The 13,269-nt window shown below is 41.7% G+C and overlaps 1 protein-coding gene across 6 annotated transcripts in view; it reads left to right on the top strand.

Moving 5' to 3' along the window:
- The first annotated feature begins 9,442 nt into the window (after nucleotides 1–9,442).
- The window catches only part of LOC140620433 (ubiquitin-conjugating enzyme E2 variant 2), a 51,377-nt gene continuing 47,550 nt past the window's right edge, over nucleotides 9,443–13,269 (top strand). For 4 of the 6 annotated variants that reach the window (XR_012020233.1, XM_072804682.1, XM_072804684.1 and 1 more), the window contains exon 1: nucleotides 9,481–9,553. Coding sequence is in view for 2 of the 6 variants with exons in the window: in XM_072804685.1 (XP_072660786.1) it covers nucleotides 9,538–9,553 (16 nt within the window). In the remaining 4 variants the exon portion in view is untranslated. Of the gene's footprint in view, nucleotides 9,554–13,269 lie in introns of all 6 variants that reach the window. The other 2 variants (XM_072804685.1, XM_072804686.1) reach the window with 1 other exon arrangement.

Raw genomic sequence — 13,269 nt, 5'->3', positions numbered from 1 at the left:
TGTAGAGAGCCTGATGTGGGACTCGATCCAGGGTCTCCAGATCACGCCCGGGGCTTCAGGCAGCCCTAAACCGCTGCGCCACCAGGGCTGCCCTGACTTATGCTTTAAATGATCACTCTGGCTACTATGGTAAGAATGAGCTATTTGGGGGAAGGGTAGCAGCAGAGGCTCTTGGAATAAGCCAGGTGAAAGACATCGGAGGCTTGCAGCAGGGCAGGAGAAATGAAGAGTGTATATGTCAGATATATTTGGAAGGTAGGGCCAGCAGAACCTCCACATGGACTGAATACAGGATGTGAGAGAAGGAGAAAGGAAAGACTATTTTGGAGTCAAAGCATAGACACCATGAGCTTAGATGTGATCACTAAGTGAGTATGGAGAAAGAAAAAACTTTCCAAGAATGGAGTACTAGCCTTCAGCGTTCTGATTTTTAGAGAAAAGAAGAAAGCAGGAGAGGAGACTCAGAAGGGATGTCCAGTGCTGAAGGAGGAAGACAAGAAATATTAACAATGTCTTTTTATTTTCTGTATTTTGATGCTTTGATATACCTTGGCTTTGTTGGTCCTTGAGGGATGGCCCCCTTCAGGGCTAGCTGATTCCTAAAGATGGTAAATCACTCTCCTGGGATTGTTTCTTTCAAAAGCAAACCAAGCAATCCAAAGTTTACACCCTAATCACCTCCTTTATTAGGCTCTCACACTCTGGATCACTGTTCCCTGCCTTAATCACTCCAGAGCAAGGCATCAAACTAGAACATCCCCTATGTTCCAGAACCCACTAAAATTATTTAAATTAGTCCCAACCTACTTGTCCTGCCTTGTCCATTCTTTCTTGTGGAATCCACAATAAAGATTCTTGCCTACATTTCTCTCTCAACCCCTCTGCCTCCTGACTGACTGGTGCTTCCCCATGTGGCCCAACAGGATATACCATGCCTACCTTTTGTTTTTTATTTTTATTTATTTATTTATTTATTTATTTATTTACTTATTTATTAAATATTTTATTTATTTATTCATGATAGACACACAGAGAGAGGCAGAGACACAGGCAGAGGGAGAAGCAGGCTCCATGCAGGGAGCCTGATGTGGGATTTGATCCCAGGATTCCAGGATCACGCCCTGGGCCAAAGGCAGCCACTAAACCACTGAACCACCCAGGGATCCCTACTTTTTGTTTTTTAATTTTTTATTTAAATTCAATTTAGTAAAAAAAATAAATAAATAAATTCAATTTAGTTAACATATACTGTATTATTAGTTTTAGGGTAGAATTCAGTGTCTCATCATTTGCATACAACACCCAGTGGTCATTACGTCAAGTACCCTCCTTAATGCCCATCACCCAGTTACCCTCTCCCTGCACTTCCCCTCTAGCAATCTTCAGTTTGTTTCCTATAATTAAGAGTCTCTTATGGTTTGCCTCCCTCTCTGTTTTTATCTTATTTTTCCTTCCCTTCCCCTATATTTGTTTCTTAAATTCCACATGTGAGTGAAATTCATATGGTATTTGTCTTTCTCTGACTTACTTAGTTTAGCATAGTATTCTTTAATTCCATCCAGGTTGTTACAAATGGCAAGATTTCATTCTTTTTGATGGCTGAGTACTATATATAAAATGTGTATATATATATATATATATATATACACACATAAAGAAGATATGGGGGATACATACATATATATAGAATGTATATATGTATATACATCTTCTTTATCCATTCATATCTTCTTTACCCATTCATCTGTCAATGGATCTCTGGTCCCTTTCCATAGTTTGGCTATTGTGGACATTGCTCCTATACACATTGAGGTGCATGTGCTCCTTTGAATCATGTTTGTATCTTTGGGATAAACACCTAGTAGTGGGATCCCTGGGTGGCACAGTGGTTTAGTGCCTGCCTTTGGCCCAGGGCGCGATCCTGGAGACCCGGGATCGAATCCCACGTCGGGCTCCTGGTGCATGGAGCCTGCTTCTCCCTCTGCCTGTGTCTCTGCCTCTCTCTCTCTGTGACTATCATAAATAAATAATACCTTTAAAAAAAAAACAACACACCTAGTAGTGCAATTGCTGGGTCTTCCATTTTTAACTTTTTGAGGAGGAACCCCCATACTATTTTCCAAAGTGGCTGCACCAGTTTGCATTCCCAACAGTAGGAGAGGGTTTCCCTTTCTCCACATCCTCTCCAATATCTGTTGTTTCCTGAGTTAATTTTAGCCATTCTAACTGGTGTGAGGTTTTGTGGTTTTGTATATCCTTGATGTGAGTGATGCTGAACATCTTTTCAGGCCATTTGTATGTTTTTTTTCGGAGAAATGTCTGTTCATGTCTTCCCCATTTCTTGACCAAAAATGGGGAAAAACAGAACTTTTCCACTAAGGTCAAGAACACAACAGGGATGCCCTTGCCTACTTTTTCTAGGTAACTTTGACAATAACAAATTTCTTTCTTCATGACAGTAATTTATCTATGTGTCTTACCATATCTGATTAAAATGAACCCCAAATACCCTTAAAATACCAGAAAAGTGTGGTGAGTTTGAAGCCAAATGAAAAAAATTGGTCCTCAGATAACATAATGGTCAATTATACCACCATCTGTGTGCAGGTCAGGTAGGGTGAGCACTGGGAATTAACCACCAGATTCTATTATTGAACAGCATTTCAATATTGGAAGGCTTTTTTTTTTAAATTTTTATTTATTTATTTATGATAGTCACACACAGAGAGAGAGAGGCAGAGACACAGGCAGAGGGAGAAGCAGGCTCCATGCACCGGGAGCCCGACGTGGGATTCGATCCCGGGTCTCCAGGATCGCGCCCTGGGCCAAAGGCAGGCGCCAAACAGCTGTGCCACCCAGGGATCCCTGGAAGGCTTTTAATCAGGGAAAATATAACAACACTGGAGAAAGGTAAGCTTCGAAGCAAAGACTTTAAATGATTGAAATTTGTCCCCCAAAAGAGAAAAAACCCCAGCTACAAAAGGGCAACAGAGAAGGCAGAATTAAAATTCTGAGAAGACAGAAATATTCCCAGAATGAATAATGAGGTTTTGTGAGTGTATAGTGCATAAGAGTATTTCTTTTTCTTTTTTTTCTTTTTTGCATAAGAGTATTTCAATCACAGGTACTGAGCTTCCCATTTGTGATAAAATCCGTTGAGTGCATTGGTTTTTGAGACCTCACAACTTCCTGGATTACAAGTTTAACTGGTTTCAAATGGATCTAATTTTTATGTTGCAGATAGAACATGTCTGCATTTTCCTGTACTACCTCCTTGGTACAGACTAAAAGAGGTAGAGCAGTTTAATGAACAGATAAGAACAATTAATCAGGAAAGGATTCAGGAAAGTAGAATTTGAATTTGGCCTGAAGGAAAGACAGGAAATTTGAAGGTAGAGGAGAGAGGGGAAATCTAAGGAAGAGATACAAGCATGAAAGCGGTAAATAGCACATAGCAATAGCAATAGCAATGGTATATGTGAGAGATAGCTTTAGTAAAGTGTGAGATATCCATTGGAGAGTGACGAAAAATAATACAGGAGAGGTCAGTGGAGGCTGGATTCTGGAAGGTTGTGAAGGCCAGGCAGTGGCATTTGGGCCTCATATCCTTGGCCAGGTTGTTAAGTGGACAGTGTTTGCTGTAATTCCCTACAGCAGACTTTGATGTTTGACGACAGCACTTCTTTTTCTGCTGAGCATGAACATAACCTTAGAATTCTCCAAATAGCTCTTCAGGTACCCATTATGAATTGATTAGTATTGACAATAAATATGAAACTCGTTGCAAACCCAGTGGTAGGCAAAAGGGAAGAAGTGTAGGTTTTCTCAATTAGAAAGGAAAGAATAGAGGCAATGTTTAAGAAACATTAGGATAATACAGATAGTTCAGCTGACAGGCTGTTGCAATCTAGGTATGCAATATAATGTTGAGGTCAGTAGGAATTGAGGAAAAGCTTGGGGAGAGTGTGTTTAATAATTTGATGATACTAGGGTTTTTTTTCCCCCAAGGTGATAAGAAATTCTACTCAGGTTATTATGTCAGGTTTCGTTGACCAAAAAAAAAAAAAAAAAAAAGACTCCCTTATTTGTCATGTCATAGTGACTTTATATAAGGATACGATATTAGTTTTTATTGCTGTATAACCAATTATCACCAACTTGGTAGCTTAAGGAACACATATTTATTTTTTAAATTAATTAATTAGTTAAGTAATTAATTTGAAAGAAAGAGAGAAAGCATGGGGTGGAGGAGCACAGAGGGACTGAGCATAGAGTCCCAGGATCTTGACTGGAGCCAAAAGCAGATACTTCACCAACTGAGCCACCAAGGAGCCCCCATACACATTTTCCCAACAACATCTGTGAGTCAGGAGTCTGGGGCATGGCTCAACTGGATCCTCTGCAGGGCTTTAATCTACTTGTCAGTTCAGGTCTGTGGTCTCCTTTTAGGGTTTGATTGGGGAGGGAGCTGCTTTCAGGCTCAGGTGTTAGCAGCATTCAGTTTCTTGCATGCCATCAGACTGAGGGCCTCAGTTTATTGATGGCTGTAAGCCAGAGGCTGCTCTGTTTTTTGACACAGAGGGCAGTTTCCAAAGTGAAGCCTGCAACATGGCAGCTTTATCTCTTAAAAACCAGCAAAGGAAAAAGCTTCCTTGTAAGATGATCTTTACAATAGTAGGTATCATAATTGCACAGGTGACATTCCATCAGTTCACCATATTCTCTAATGATTAAAGACAAAGTTCCAATACAGACACTATGGAAAATAATATGGAGGTTGCTCAAAAAATTAATAATAAAACTACCATATGATCCAGCAATCCCACTTCTGGGTATATATCTGAAGGAAATAAAGTCACCATCTTGAAGAGATAGCTGCACTTCCACATGTTCACTGCAGCATTATTCTCAGTAGCCAATACATGTAAACAATCTAAGTATTTTTTTTTAAAGATTTTATTTATTTATTCATAGAGACAGAGAGAGAGGCAGAGGTTAGAAGCAGGCTCCATGCAGGGAGCCCGAGGCGGGACTTGATCCCGGGTCCCCAGGATCACACCCCAGGCTGCAGGCGGCGCCAAACCGCTGCGCCACCGGGGCTGCCCCAATCTAAGTATTTTGTGACAAATAAAGGAAATGAAATGTGCATACCTACAATGGAATATTTATCCTTTTTTTTTTTTTATCCTTTTTTTAAAAGGAAGGAAATCCTATTTGTGAATGCTATTGATGAACCTGGAGGACATTATGTTAAGTGAAATAAACTAGACACAGAAAAACATTTTGTATGGTCTCAATATGTGGAATCTTACAAGAAAAAAAAAAAAAGTAACAGAGAGTAAATGGTGATTGCCAGGGGGCTGGGATGTAAGGGAAATGGGGGAGATATTCATTAAGTTACAAATTTTCAGTAATAGGATAAATAAGTTCTGGAGATCTAATTTAGAGCATGGAGACTATAGTTAATAATATATTACATACTTGAAATTTGCTAAAAGAGCAAAATTTTTTTGTATATTTTTTTATTGGAGTTCAATTTGCCAACATATAGTATAACAACCCAGTGCTCATCCTGTCAAGTGCCCCCTCAGTGCCTGTCACCCAGTCATGGCATCCCCCCGCCCACCTCCCCTTCCACTACCTCTTGTTTGTTACCCAGATTTAGGGGTCTCTTTTATTTATTTATTTTTTATTGGTGTTCAATTTACTAACATACAGAATAACCCCCAGTGCCCGTCACCCATTCACTCCCACCCCCTGCCCTCCTCCCCTTCTACCACCCCTAGTTCGTTTCCCAGAGTTAGCAGTCTTTACGTTCTGTCTCCCTTTCTGATATTTCCCACACATTTCTTCTCCCTTCCCTTATATTCCCTTTCACTATTATTTATATTCGATTTAGGGGTCTCTTATGTTTTGTCACCCTCTCTGAGATTTCCCACTCATTTTCTCTTTTCCCCTATAATCCCTTTCTCTATTTTTTATATTCCCCATATGAATGATACCATATAATGTTTGTCCTTTTCTGATTGACTTACTTTATTCAGTATAACACCCTCCAGTTCTATCCACGTCAAAGCAAATGGTGGGTATTCGTCGTTTCTAATGGCTGAATAATATTCCATTGTATATATAGACCACATTAAAAGAGCAAATTTTTAAAAAAGAAGATTTTATTTATTTATTTGAGAGAGAGAGAGAAAGAAAGAGCATGAACAGGAGGAGGGGCAAAGGAAGGGGAAGAAGCAGACTCCCCACCGAGCAGGGAGCCAGATGCAGGACTGGATCCCAGGACTCTGGGATCATGATGTGAGCTGAAGGCAGACACTTAACAGACTGAGCCACCCAGGCACCCTAAGAAAGTGAACCTTAAGTATTCTCATCACACATAAAAAATTGGTAATTGAGTGATATATATAGCTTGTGAATCTTTTCACAATGTATAAATATATCAAAACATCACATTGTATATGTTAAATATACACATTTTTAATTTGTCAATAATACCTCAATAAAGCTGGAAAAGAAAAAGAGACAAGCCACCGGTCCTATTCACACTCAGGGTAGGTGATCATCCTAGGACATGAACACCAGAAGGTGGGATCATGGGGTGCCTTAGACTGCCCACCACAAACACTAGTGAAAAAGAGGGAGGCAGAAACTTCATGGGAGTTGCACTTCTACTGTTGGAAGAAGAGGAAAAGTTATTTTGGCAACTAGAAGGAGCCAACATGGATCTAAGGACCTGGTTACCTTAAGGTCTTCAAATTGCCATTGAAGGGATTCTGTGACTTTTTTGTGTCTACTCTACGCATCTTCTTGTGTGTCATTCTTGTCTTTCTGCTTCCATCTGTATTTTTCTGGACAGATAAGGGAGAGGGAGGGAAGGAGGGAGGGAAGGAGAAACTGATTGATTCATGTTTGACAAAGGTGTTTGTTGCGATAGACCTTCACATAGACTGCTAGTCAGTCTATAGAATGGATGCCTTTGAATTATGTTATTAACTGTAGCTGGCAGGAATTGGTTTCACTATTGCAGCTGGACCACTTTTGTTCAACAGCTTAGGGTCTCTTTCACTAGAGCACACGATAGGGCATTTTTTCTTTTTTTTTTTTAAATTTTTTTTTTAATTTTATTTATTTATGATAGTCACAGAGAGAGAGAGAGAGAGAGGCAGAGACACAGGCAGAGGGAGAAGCAGGCTCCATGCACCGGGAGCCTGACGTGGGATTCGATCCTGGGTCTCCAGGATCGTGCCCTGGGCCAAAGGCAGACGCCAAACCGCTGCGCCACCCAGGGATCCCTAGGGCATTTTTTCTTAAGAAGGGATTAGGAAATGACATATACCAGTTATCCAGTGGTTATATAGAAATGAAAACTTATAATAGCTGATTTATCATTTATTAATACAGTCCTTTCTAAAAAAATGAAAAGTTACTTTGTGGTAACTTACAGAGATATATTAAATACCACCATAATGAGCCAAATAAGTGTAAAGTATGATGAGGGAGAAATAAAAAAACAAAGTGATTTGAAGGTTGATGTCATAACATACATTACCATAAACATGTACTAGAGAGGTACTAGAGATTTGGTTTTGAGTTTCTTCCCAGGCAGAGCCTGAGGAATACAAAATGCCTATAAAAATTATTTGCCTACTAGTAAAAAGAATACTTTCTCTTATGTTATAATTATCATAATAATGGCAACCATTTACTGTACACATTTGATGTGCCAGACACTATATTTAATGTATAAATCCTAAGATTACCCCTATTTCACTGCTGGGAAATTGTAGATTAAAGAGATTAAATGCCCTTTTTAAGGTCACAAGTTGACCAAGTAGCTGGACTTACATCTTTCTGGTTCAAAATCCAACATTTCTTCATTGCACACTGATGAGCCAAGTAAGCTGTGGTGGAAGGTGATGGGAGGACCTATATCCATGCTCACCTTGGCCTTTCCTGCCTCTCTTAGATTATTTTTTTTTTTAAGATTTATTTATTTATTCATGAGAGACACAGAGAGAGAGGCAGAGACACAGGCAGAGGGAGAAGCAGGCTCCATGCAGGGAGCCCGATGTGGGACTCGATCCCGCCCCCACCAGGGATCAAGCCCTGAGGCAAAGGCAGCCACTCAACCGCTGAGGCACGGGCCTCCCAAGAGTAGAGTCTTTCTTTTTCCAAAGCTTCAGACACATATAAGAGATGGGGTAAATAAGTGTGTGGGATTGGGGATCCCTGGGTGGCGCAGCGGTTCAGCGCCTGCCTTCGGCCCAGGGCGCGATCCTGGAGACCCGGGATCGAGTCCCGCGTCGGGCTCCCGGTGCATGGAGCCTGCTTCTCCCTCCTCCTGCCTGTGTCTCTGCCTCTCTCTCTCTCTCTCATGAATAAATAAATAAATCTTAAAACAAAATAAGTGTGTGGGATGGAAAGAACTAAGAACCGCTAAAGCAAGCACCTGAGGCTGCCGCGTGCTACTGCAGCAGAGTCAGCCTCGACTCTCAGGAGCGGCAGCACAAGGGCAGCCAGGAACGAGAAGGGCCTGGGCTTGGGAATCAGAATGTCGTCCGGCTCCCGGCTCGGCCGTAACTGCTCGTAGATTCACGCTCTTAGGAAAGTAATCTAACTTCTTTCGGGTTTGGTTGTATTTCTTATCAAACGGGATGAAAGTATCAGATATTACCAATTACATTTGTGAGGACCGTATCGAGAACCATTACAGTTACGCAGTGACACTAAGGATGTAAAAACATTTGCTGTTTGAACAACATGCTTCCTAATTATTTACGAAGTTTAGAGTGTTTTCAGACCTCTGCAGACTTAGATATAGACTTTAGTGTTTCACTATCATGCCTATCTCACAAGTGAAATATGAACGCAATAAATTCATTTAATTCTAAGGGGTTCTTTAAATTTTCTAACGCCTTTGAATCATTTTTCAACACAGAATTGTCAATGCCCTATTTTGTTATAACTTTTAATAATATACTTCTCTTAATTCAATATATCAAAATATCTCAATAATCAATATAAAACATTCTTAATGAGATGTATCGTTGAACAAATTCAGGCTTTGCAAACCCGAGCTCCCTTACAGCACTTCTCGAGGCGCAGGCTCCTTCCTAACACACCCGGTTGCCATATTGGGGATTGCAGCCCACTGCACGAGCCTTTTTTTTTTAATTAAAAAAAAAAATTTTCCCCCTCCCCTCCGCCGCACATGCCTTTACGAAAATACTCACTTTGTATTTTCGCAGTACACTACGGTGACTCACTCAGCTTGGTGTCCCGATGAACTTTTCCTTTGCCTTTTCCTTGGAACCAATTGTAGAGCCCTGGGGAGGGGAGCCCGGGTTGGGGCTGGGGGCCCGGGTGCCGGCGGGGGCGGGGCGGGGCGGGGCGGGGCGGGGCGGGGCGGGGCGGGGCCGTGGCGACGCGCGCCGGGAAGCCGCGCGCTGAGGGGTGGGGCGGCGCGCTGCCGGAAGTGGCGCTGACGTCGCTGTGCGTGCATGCGGCGGCGTCGGGCTGCAGGAGAAGATGGCGGTCTCCACAGGTCGGTTCCCGGGTTGGGCTGCCTGCTGCCCCGCTCCACCCCGGCTTTGCCCCTCCTCCGGCTGCTGGCGGCCGGGCGCTGACTATGGGGGGGAATCTAGAGTGTGCCTTGTCGGACGCCGCGCTTCCTGTGGAGCGCAGCCCGGGCGCGGGGAGAGTCCGGGCGGGCCGGGCGCCGGCCAGGGCCCGGGGCGGTCGTCGGGGGCGGTGGGTCGTGCCTGCGCGTCGGCCGCGCGCTCGCGGCTGGGGGCGGGGTGGCTCCGGTGCGGGCGCGCTCGCGGGGTCTGGCGGGTGCGGATCCAGTGGCCGAGCCGGAGGTGTTGTGGGAGGGCCGAGAGGAGGCCCGAGGTGGGCGGTATCGGCCTCGCGTGCCCAAGGGTTTCGGGGTCGGGGGATCCTGGGCGGGCAGGGGCCGGCGTTCTCAGGGACAGGCCTCTATATGGGTGGCGGAGGGGAGGACTAAGGACGGGGACTGTCGCTTTTTGTAATAACGGAGAGACGATGACCATTCTTACCTGACTGAAGACGTACTGTCTTTTTATTCATTTAAACAACTTTAAATAAAATCTTAAGAAAAATAAATGCAAAACTGCAGTTCAAGTAAAATAAAAACCTAGAGCAAGGAAAAGCTAATTGAAGCAGTGGGTTTCTTAGGTCGTAGGCTTTTCAACTCTTCTCTCGTACTGGCTACAGTGTTTGTTTTCCTGTGAGCACAGAGGTTTTTTTTTTTTTTAGCACAGATTTTTGAAGTTGATTATTTTTTTTGAAGTTAATTATTAATGCTGAGATTTTCCAAGCTTGACCATTTTAAAAAATGTTAAAATGAAAATGTTAAGTTTTATTACATAAACATACGTGTGATCTTTCATTTTTCCTAATCATTATTGAAACCAGGTTATAGAACAGTGATTTAATACTAAATGCCATCATTGCGTAATAAAACGAATTTCTAAATGTATATGTGCTGAGAAATGGAAGGTTGCAGTGTACGTTATTGGAACTTTTAATTTCTTTTTAAAAGATTTTATTAATTTATTCATGAGAGACACAGGGAGAGAGAGAGGCAGAGACACAGGCAGAGGGAGAAGCAGGCTCCATGCAGGGAACCCGACGTGGGACTCGATTCCGGGTCTCCAGGATCACACCCCGGGCTGCAGGCGGCGCTAAACCGCTGCGCCACCGGGGCTGCCCCTGTTATCGGAACTTTTAAGATAATACCTCAACCTACGTTCAACATAAATTTTAATGAAAAATTATGTTTTAAGGCTCATCTTCATTATTTACAGATATTATAAGTGATGAAATCTTTAACAGTTTTAGCGCTGGGAAATATACTTGAGGTCAGAGAACTAGTAAAACAAAGATTATATAAAAAGTGAGATTTTACTGTTACAACTTTACTTGCTATTTGAAGTCCAGTGTGCTTGTGAACGGACCGTATCTTTGTAAGAGTTGTGCTTAGTATCTGTGGGTTCTTGAAAATTTAGTAATAGTGCATTTGATGTTTTTCATTTTGTTAATTGCACTGTTTTCCCTTAATATACATATTAGAAAGTGTGGAAATACTTTGAAAAGACCAAATAATAGGTATTAATGGCAGATACTTTTTGTTAACCACTTTTAGTTATTTTTAAGAGAGTCAAATAAAAATTATAAAGATGTTACTGATTATTGGCATATTTGCTTATACATTGGATACCTGTATTTTCTGGTTTATATTTCAGTATCACAATTGTTACATTTCACTCTTGAGATTTATGAACTTTGAAACATTAGCTTAATTAATAATGATGTAATTTAGGGATTTGAGTTTTCTTAAACCACTGCATTTCATTTTGAAACTATTGCAAAACTTGCCCTTGTATATTTCAGTATTTATTCATTTTTTGTGCCTTACATTATTGACAGTATTGTTGAACTGAGGTGGGTATGAGTGCAGAAGCAGCTTTGGACATTTTATTTTAATTTTTTAAAAGATTTTATTTATGAGAGAGAGAGAGAGAGAGGCAGAGACATAGGCAGAGAGAGAAGCAGGCTCCATGCAGGGAGTCTGATGTGGGACTCCGGGATTATGCCCTGAGCCAAAGGCAGACGCTCAACCGGTGCGCCACTCAGGTGTCCCTCCCTAGACTTTTTAAATTGCACTTTCTGTTGGCTGTATTTTTATATTCTTTGCTTCTTGGTGGTATGGAAGGGAAATAGTACCTGTATATTTGTGGAATAAATATGATGTAGCTGGAAATTTAAAATGAGATGAGACAGCTGGATGTAATTATGTGTTTTGGGGTGCCTGGCTGGCTCAGTCTGAGGAGCATGGGACTCTTGATCTCAAGGTCATGGGCTTGAGCCAACCGTTTTGGGTGTAGAGATTACTAAAAAAAAAAAAAAACCCCAAAAACTGAAAAGAGTCATTTAAAAAATGTACATAGACAAAATAATTTTGGGTAAAAGTTATTTGATAGGCCAGAAAGTACAGACACTTGACAGATAATTTTTTTTGACAGCTATTTTTTTAAAAAAATATTTTATTTATTTATTCATGAGAGACACCGAGAGAAAGAGAGAGAGGCAGAGACACAGGCAGAGGGAGAAGCAGGCTCCATACAGGGAGCCCGACGTGGGATTCGATCCCAGGGTTCCAGGATCATGCCCTGTGCTGAAGGTGGTGCTAAACCGCTGCGCCACCCAGGGATCCCTGACAGCTATTTTTTGATCTTTATTAAGGCATTATATTTTAATGTGCCTTATCTAAGTCATATGCTTTTACCCTTCCTTTTACTAGAAGAGAAATTGGGTAGAAAAAGTTCAAATTATGGGACGCCTGGGTGGCTCAGCGGTTGAGCATCTGCCTTTGGCTCAGAGCGTGATCCTGGAGTCCTGGGATCAAGTCCCACATCCGGCTCCCTGCATGAAGCCTGCTTCTCCCTCTCTCTGCCTGTGTCTCTGCCTCTCCTTGTGTGTCTCATGAATAAAAAAATAAAATCTTTAAAAAAAAAAAAAAGAAAAAGTTCAAATTAGAATGGGAACTGTAAGCTGAAACATACTTTGGCATACCATTTGGTCCTCTTATTTTCCGGGTGAGAAAACTGACCTAAAAAAATACAAGATTGTACATAGTGATGGATTCAGGATTAGAATTTGAGTGTTCTGTTATGAGGAACTGTGAGTTTGGAATAGTCCTCAGATCATGAATCTTCCTTTTAGGCTGGAGAGTGACTTTCACACTATTCTTTCTAGCAATATCTTTGTTTCAGACTATTAGATGCTTCTTATGAATGGAAATTGGGCTGGGGTAGAGAGACCCACTAGCTAGGATCCCCTTTTCCAAGAGGCAGAGTCACCTCTGGGGGTCAAGAGGATTTCATGGGACATAGCTTAAGAAGCACTACTTTATTTTTTAATTTAATTTTTTTTAAGAAGCACTACTTTAAGGAATAGAACATGTAGTACCTTTGATTCAAAAATTTAATTAGATCCTAGCGCTAAGGGTGCCTGAGTAGCTCAGTTTATTAATCATCTGCCTTCGGCTCAGGTCATGACCTTGGGATCCTGGGATTGAACCCCACATTGGGCTCCCTGCTCAGGAAGGAGTCTGCTTCTCTCTCAGCCCCTCCCCCTGCTCATGCGCTCGCATTCTCTCTCTCTCTCTCTCAAATAAAATTTTTTTAAAAAGGATCCTAGCACTTATAAAAGACATGTGTCTTATACTTATAAAAA

The sequence above is a fragment of the Canis lupus genome, chromosome 28, assembly GCF_048164855.1.
Source record: "Canis lupus baileyi chromosome 28, mCanLup2.hap1, whole genome shotgun sequence".
In the NCBI taxonomy this organism is placed as follows: domain Eukaryota; kingdom Metazoa; phylum Chordata; class Mammalia; order Carnivora; family Canidae; genus Canis; species Canis lupus.
The sequence above is the reverse complement of the archived record's forward strand: the minus strand, read 5'-3'. Positions and strand labels throughout refer to the sequence as shown.